Source organism: Capra hircus, chromosome 22 (assembly GCF_001704415.2).
Source record: "Capra hircus breed San Clemente chromosome 22, ASM170441v1, whole genome shotgun sequence".
NCBI lineage: Eukaryota > Metazoa > Chordata > Mammalia > Artiodactyla > Bovidae > Capra > Capra hircus.
In genome coordinates, this window is record NC_030829.1 from 32,319,966 (window position 1) to 32,328,070 (window position 8,105).

General features: G+C 37.3%; 1 protein-coding gene across 3 annotated transcripts in view; it reads left to right on the forward strand.

Moving 5' to 3' along the window:
• The window catches only part of FRMD4B (FERM domain containing 4B), a 200,057-nt gene extending 192,187 nt beyond the window's left edge, over positions 1-7,870 (forward strand). For all 3 annotated transcript variants that reach the window (XM_005695748.3, XM_018038306.1, XM_018038307.1), the window contains exons 22-23: positions 2,038-2,170; positions 6,139-7,870. In XM_005695748.3, the coding sequence (XP_005695805.3) occupies positions 2,038-2,170; positions 6,139-6,259 (254 nt within the window). In that variant the 3' untranslated portion in view covers positions 6,260-7,870. The remainder of the gene's footprint in view (positions 1-2,037; positions 2,171-6,138) is intronic.

Sequence of the window (8,105 nt, forward strand, 5' to 3'; positions counted from 1 at the left end):
ACACATCATTCTCATGGAGAGCAAAGTTTCCGATGAATCCGAATCATTCAGGGGTTTTGTAATCCCTTCTAGCCACCTGAAGGCTCTCTGGGTTGACTCAGTTTTAGTAGTCAGGACAGCCAGCATTTCTTGGCAACTTGACACTGTGCCACCCGGCCTGCTCAGCACTTTATGTGTACTCTCCCACTAAGTGTATGCAACAATTCTGTGCAGTGAGTGCTGTTGCTATGTTTATTATTATTCCCCTAATCTTACAGATGAGGCACTTCTGGCTTAGAGTGCTTAAATGACCCTGCCCATAGGAATTCTATTACTGCTCTGATATCCCAACCACCACGCTTCACCGCCTGACTTAGTTATGAAACCTTCCTGGAAGTGGGACTTTTACATCCTTGAGTCAAATCCTTGTGGCATCCTGGACTACGGATGAGTTTTGAAATGTGTTAGTCTCACACTTCTCACATGTGCTTTGTGGTTATAAAAGAGAGGAGGAGGTTGCCGCCAGGAACAGGAATCACAGGAGAGCGGGAAGGCTCCAGGAGCAGGGTGGGACTTTTGAGGCTTGGATGACGTGCGTGGCATTGTGCACAGAGGCATGGGGCAGGGCTCATTTTAGAGTTGTTGGTGTTCAGTCGCCAAGTCGTGTCCAGCTCTTTGCAAACCCCATGGACTGCAGCACACCAGGCCTCTCTTCTCCTTCTGCCTTTAATGTCTTACCCAGCATCAGGGTCTTTTCCAGTGAGTCTGTTCTTTGCATCAGTTGGCCAAAGTATTAAGACAGGACAGTAAATGCCCAGCAGTGGGGCATTCACTGGGTTTTGCTCCCATATTATGCTCTTGCTTTATTTGTTTATTTTGTTTTTTACCATTTTTAAAGAAAAAATTTTAAATTGAAGTCTAGTCGATTTAGTGTTGTGTTAGTTTTAGGCATATAGCAATGTTACTTAGTTATATATGCATATGTGTGTTTATGCTTAAGTATATGTGTATATATATTCAGATGCTTTTCCTATATAGGTTATTATCAAATATTGAATATAGTTCCCTGTGCTATATATATAAAATAAATCTTTGTTGTTTATCTGTTTTATACACAGTAATATATATATGTTACTCCCAGATTCCTGTTTTATCCCTCACCCCCACCATTCGCCTTTGGTAACCATGTTTGTCTTCTCTGTCTGTGAGTCTATTTATTTTATAAGTAAGTTCATTTGTATTACTTTTTTAGCTTCCACATATAAGTGATATCATATGATATTTGTCTTTGTGATTTCACTTAGGATGATAATCTCTGGTTGCATCCATGTTGCTGCAAATGGCATTATCTCATTCCTTTTTATTTAGATCCTTGTTCTAGATTAGTCCCTCAGAAGAACTAAATCTCTTCTTCCTGAAATCTTTCCTATACTATTTACCTTCCCCCTACCACCATGATCCTACTGCCTTGATCCTACTGGTGGTCGATACCACCTTTGGGTGAAGAGCCCGCAAGTTTCAACAAGTCAGTGTATAGAATGCATTTCCTGTAAAAGTCTCCAAGAAACTCAGACTTGTCTTACCGTTACAATTGAAGTCTATCAAGCTATCCAGCCACCATAGCCTTACTGGGAGATTGGGAAGATTCTTTTACTGTATGAAAATTGTTTTTTCTGGCTTGTCTTTTGAGTTATTTTTTATAGCATATCTTTCAATTAACTTTACTCACATTTATAATAATAATAGCTATCATTTATTGCTAGGCACAGTGCTAAATATTTGCACTAACTAGCTTATTTAATCCTGATATTGTCCCTGTACAGAATATTGTCCCCACTTTACAGATGAAGAAACTGAGGCTTAAAGAGTATAAACTGTTTGCCCAAGGTCACATGGCCAATAAGTGACCAAATTGGAATAGCAACTCTCTTGATTCCAGATACTGGTTTTTAAGATTGACTTTGCATGCAGCTGATTATAACATGCATCTGAATGACCCAAACAGTTCTCACTTTGAATAGTCCCACTAATTTTGTCTCTTTTCATTTTTATTTCTAGTGTCTTCCACAAATGCTTCTGGGAACTGGAGGACTCAGATAACCTTAGGGCTATCCGAATACGAGATCCCAGCACATTCTTCCTACACCAGCTGCTATAGCAACATCTATAATCCTTTACCTTCTCCAGGCAGGTAAGAGAGCAATGCTCAAAAATTTTACTACCCTGTTCCTGATCTAAAGAATTCAGAAATCCAGTTTTATTTTATGAACACTAAGTAATCTAGCTCAAGGGTTGGCAAACTATAGTCTAAAATCAGCTGCCACCTATGTTTATAAGTAAAGTTTTATTGGAAAACCAGACATGCTCATTCATTCACTTGTTGCCTATGGCTGTTTCTGTACTTATAAGGACAGAGGGGACTAGTTGCAGCAGAGATCTTGTGGCCAACAAAGCTAAAAATACCTAGCCCTTTAAGAAGTTGGTTAATATTTAATCCCACTCATTCAAATTTGACCCTCTTAGAATTCTGTACTTTAAGTTCTGTGTCTGAAGGGTTCTTTTTAATTGCTGTACTTGAAACTGTATTACTGATATACCCGTTTAAGACTCTCTTGGAACCTGGCAGGGAAAAATATCTTTATGCCAGAAAACGCTGTTCATTCCTCCTAGACAGTTGGTGGGCTTGATTTCAAACATTTGCTGCCTTTTTATGTCTGACCCTGTGTTCATTAAGAAGCAACAGACGCAGCCAGCTGTCCTGTGTGTCTGTAATGGTACTCCTTTGTAAACATTTAGAGGAAATAGACAAGGAGAGTTTGTTAAAATGTGATTTTTAAAAAAGATTGCAAACTCTGGATTATGTTTTTCAGTTCTTTGCATACATGGGAGGAGTTAAAATTGAAGCTTTTGTTTTTCTCAATCACTTTCTCACAGAATATAATCTGTACCCCTGGTGCTAAGAAGTAAAGCACTTTCTGGTTTTGTTTTAAGAAAAGTTTAATTTTGCTTTCTTTAAGTCAGATTACTTCAGGCATAGGAGGCTTCCATAGACTGTAATGAGGTTACTTTCTTATTAAAGCACTCAGTGTTATAAGCAAATGGGAGATATTTAACCCCCAAAGCCTTGTTTTTATTCTCCATATTTAGCTAAAGTTTTTCTTGGCTTAAAATATCAGGCCAATTGTCTCAACTCAACAAAGGCTGTGCTCAAAATAGAATTTTAATGAAAATATACTTCAGAGGACATCAGATAGCTTAGAGTTCTGTAAATAATGCTTGTAAATGCATTAGGAGCAGGAAGACTTTGGCCCAAAATTTGAGCTAGATTTAATTCAGTTCTAATCACTTTGTATAATACATTTGCAAGTAATTTTCCTCTTTGCATACTTTCACTTTTTGTTAACTGAATTAGAAACTATTTAAAACAAACCATTCAGGGCATAAGACAGTTCTAATGTCCTAAACACCACTTTCACTGGACTCAATAAAATAGATATTTAGACAATATCTATTTTTACAAAGTTCATCCACCTACTTCAGCCAGCCCAAGAGGGCCTGATAACAGTGTCTGGTGTCAGAGGGGCATGATACACAGGAAATTAGAAACTATTTAAAGATCCCTATTGTGTGTGTGTGCATGTGCACATAATATGAGCTCATTGTAGAAACTAGGAAAATAATAAAGGAATAAATGAGTAGGAAATAATTTACCCATAATTACACCATCTAGAGATATTAGCTAGTAACATTTCTGGCACATGTCCCCCATTTTTCTGTATTCATTTTTAACATGGTCATAATGATATCATATATACAGTTTTATATTCTTCACTTACATGAAATTCTACACCCCAATTTTTTACTTAATATCTCAACATGTATATTCCTTTTAAAAAAAAAATCTCTTTAAGCATTATTTCATGTGACCAATATGGTATTCCACTCAGTAAATACTTTATGTATTTATTTAACAATTCTCCATAGTTTGATTTTTAATGACTTCTAAACTTCCTTTCTTTTTTTTAATTGTAAGTAATGCCTTTGAGAATCTTTGAGCCAAATATTTGTCTGAATTCCAGATTATTTCCTTAGGATATATTCCAGAAAGTTGGTTTAATGGATCAAATTGAAAAGCATATTTTTTAAACCCCTGCTTTCTAAAAGATTTGCCAACTTACCCTCCTATCACAGAGAGTTACGGAAATGCTTATTTCTACCCATTTGTCAGTTTAGGATTTTATTTTTATTATGAAACAGTCTGATCAATATAACTCGATCTATTAATAAGCCAAGTATAATAACAATCCTCCATAAAGCTTTAGAAATTTGCTCTCAAATCACATGCTATTTTTTATGACAATATAATTTTTAAATAACAGAAAAGTTGGGTTTCAAGATAAAGATAAAAGCTTTAGATCTGCCCTTAAAGATTTGAAATATTGAGTCATAGAAGAGTTTGTTTTTTAAAATGAAGCGTGTATTATGTATTTCCTCAGAGTGTCCAGAGCTTAATAATGTGATAGAAAGCTGCAAATTGATACCAATAATTTTTTTCCTTATATGATATAGTACAACTGTCAGCAGCATAAACTTTCCAAAGTTAGAAATGTTGAAGTCTCTTATGCTACTAGTATGTGTCAAATTCTTGGCTCTGCTGCTCCAAACTGTTTTAAAATGAGTTTTTTTCTTTTACTTCCTGTTTTCCATTTCCCATCCCCTTCCTTATCAAACTCTATTACTAGGCAAAACCAAGGGCTTCTGTCCCGGAGAATGGTTGTGTCTCCAGAAATGAGATCAGTTATAAATTCTCTTTTAAGTGTAGCCAGCTGTAGTAAGTACAGTGCCTCCCATCTGTGTGTTGCTTCTTGCATAGCAGGAGCTTTGCCTGTTCTGACTGATGTGTGAAGTTGCAGAAATCTGCCTTTGTTTTTGTATTACCAAAAAAAAAAAGAGAAAAACCCACTAAATACCTGGCTTTGCATAGTGTTTCTTTCCAAAGCGCTTTTCCAAAGGACTTTTTATTCACCTGTACTAAAGGACATTGAGATTTAAAATAAAAAGAAAACTACTAACTATCTAACCTATTCTAACCTCCTGTTACAAGAATGAGGTTTTGCTTATTGGAACGGTGTGTATAACAGGATGCCCTCATTTGGATGTATTTAATACCTTCCAAATGGGCCCGTGATCTTATGTGATGCTGTTTTAATTTACACCTGACCCATACACCCTAGGGATGTAAAATGTCCCAAGGTACCCTTGCCTCCCTTTAAATATATTCCTTTGTTTCCAAGAAAAACATCTAGTATAAGTCTCTTAATTTGAAGAATGCTTAAAGGGTGACTGTCAAAAACAGTCCAAAAATCGAAAACACAAATTTCTGTTTGTGTTACAAACAGAAAATGAGCGTATGTGAAAGATTGATTTAACTCCTTCATGAAAGAACTAACAGAATGGTAAAGCTATTCCCAGAGAATTCATAAGACTGAATTCCACACACCAAAAGAGAGAGTACGGAGATAAGATTCCTGCAGTTGACACAAAAGCAGTTAATATCCTACTGGGCAATAAAACTATGACCATAATCTTTTTACTAGACAGAGGGTTACTGTGTATTTCTTCCGTACAGAACCCCCACCAAGTTAACATGTAACTTAAATCTTGGTACTCATCCATGGTAAATGAAAGTTAGACAAGTCTGTCTCTTGGGAGTCTCCTGGTGGTCCAGTGGTTAAGAATCCACTCTGCAGTGCAGTGGATATGGGTTAAGATCCCACATGCCGTGGAGCAACGACGCCCACCTACCACAAATACGGAAGCCCGCACACTCTAGGGCAGTATGCCACAGCTAGAGAGCCCATGCCCACAGTGAAGGATCCTGCATGATGCACCTAAGACCTGATGCCGCCAAACAAGCAAATAAATATATATATTTAAAAAAGTCTGTCTCTCAAGAGAAATATATACTCCTTGCATGGGCCTGTTAGACCATTTTCTAGTATGACATTGAAAAAAGTGCACAGTCATCCCTTACCTTATTTTGGAGTTTGAACAGTTTTCTTAACTGTGTTTTCTACTAACTTCTTTAAGTGTAGTAACCTTTGTACTCTGGGAAGAAAAATAACCCCAAGGTGTAACTTTTCTGGTTTCCTCTCATAGACCGTACACAGAGACCAGTCAACTGGACGGTACAGAGGGAAGCCGGCTGGAAGACAGCCTGGGGAGTAGTGAGCAGAGGCTCTTCTGGCACGAAGACTCCAAGCCCGGAACATTAGTCTGAACTGCGGGTGGCCCCTTGACCAAGCACTGCGTTCTCACACTAGTGTGCCTTGCAAAATGTGTTCGTCTTCCTGGGAGGCCGTAGGCTTTAGAAACCTGAAGGCATCTGAGGTGGAAAGGAGGACTCCATTGGCCCCAGAAGTGAATCACACACTAAGCCGCACAAAGCCCTTGAATGACACCCCGCCTTTCCAAGTCACCTAACAGAGCAAGGTCAAGACCATGTGTGAACCTTTGCCGAGGAGGACTTGGCCTTTACCAAGAGCAAGCACTTTGTAAGAGAATAAAAGTGGTTGAAGGCAGACCTCAAAACTGTGAAAAGTGCATTCAGGGTCTCCCAAAGGAAAGAAGGACAGGGGAAATTTCAGAGCACAATTCAGGATGATGAGAGAAGGAAGCTGGAAGCTCTTTAGACACTGCTCACCATCAGAAAGTTTGAATGTCTGAGCTGACGAAGAATTACATACTATGTCTACCCAGACATGAACAATTCAGACAGTATTGGAGAATTACTTGAAGAGAAGCTGGATTTTCATGAAGTTCTGAATGAGTGTAAATGTTTTTAGGCTGTTATCAAGAGTGATGGTTTTCATAAGCACCACAAAATGGGTTCTGGAAAGACTTACGGCCGTATTGTCCTGTAACATAACTATGGTAGCAGATTGGGGAAAATGAAGCAGCCCACTGAGTAACTGACAAACTCTGCCTGGAGAATTTTCTAAGGTACAATATCATTGAGTTCCTTTTTTCCTTTCTTTGCCAACGGCATGAGCTATATTCTTCAGGCTGGTAACTCTCCAACATGGCTGTCATTGCAATGGCAGACTTGATATGGAAAGTTTTTATAACCAAGAGTTTGGAAAAGTATTTTAAGGTGAAAGAACCTAACACAATATAAAGAAAAACAGCAACAACAAAAAGACACAAAACCCACATCATTTTCTATGAATCATGTGCCTTAAAATTGTGAACATTTGAAAAATAAGCATATTGTCTGGATTCCCCAGGTAGTTCTAAGTCACCAAGTGACAAAAGCTAGATTACTCATTAAAAACGAAAATGAAACCCTCCAAGCTGCAGTAGATTTAATTATGAGGCTAAAACTACCTCATACTTTCCTTGGAAGAACTAATTCGCTATGGTTTATTGTAGGATGTTTTGGAGTTTTCGTTTTTTGTTGTTCTTTTTTTTAAGCAAATATTTCCATATTCTAGATGGATCTTTTTCGTCATCTTTACTCTGCTTCAGAATTCCACAGAAGGTGCTCCTTCCCTCTCTTTTATACAAGTTACTTGTTCATATTGTGAATAGAGAAGTTTCTGAACAACTTTTTGGGGACATTTTCTATCTATATTCCAAAGCATGTAATATATACATAAAGGTGATTTGTTAAACTGGTCCTTAGTCATTTGTATCATTAAAAATGAAGTTTTGGGGGGCGATATTTGGAAAACAAAAAGACATGCAAACAAATAACTTATTCCTTTTTCCATATTTGTATAGCCTTCTAGAAACAGAAATACCCTTTTGCGTATTCTTTTACTGTTCTGATTTTTTTAGACCTATTATTTTTTTTACATAGGTCAATAAATTGAAGGTGTGCTACTGAAAATGTTTATGTATCTTTCCATTTATGTTCAGGGCTCACACAAAGCAATTGAAATTGCTCTACTTCAAGTAATCAGGCTGGTGAAGATTGCAGATTTTTAGTGATATTATTACTGTATTTTATGGGTTCCAAGATGGCCATTTTTTCATACTTACAGCTTCAAAATCAGGGTGCATCTTTTGACTACTAACTTGTTATAGTTGAATTAGCAATTTTTTTCCTTTCTTTCTTAGTGAGA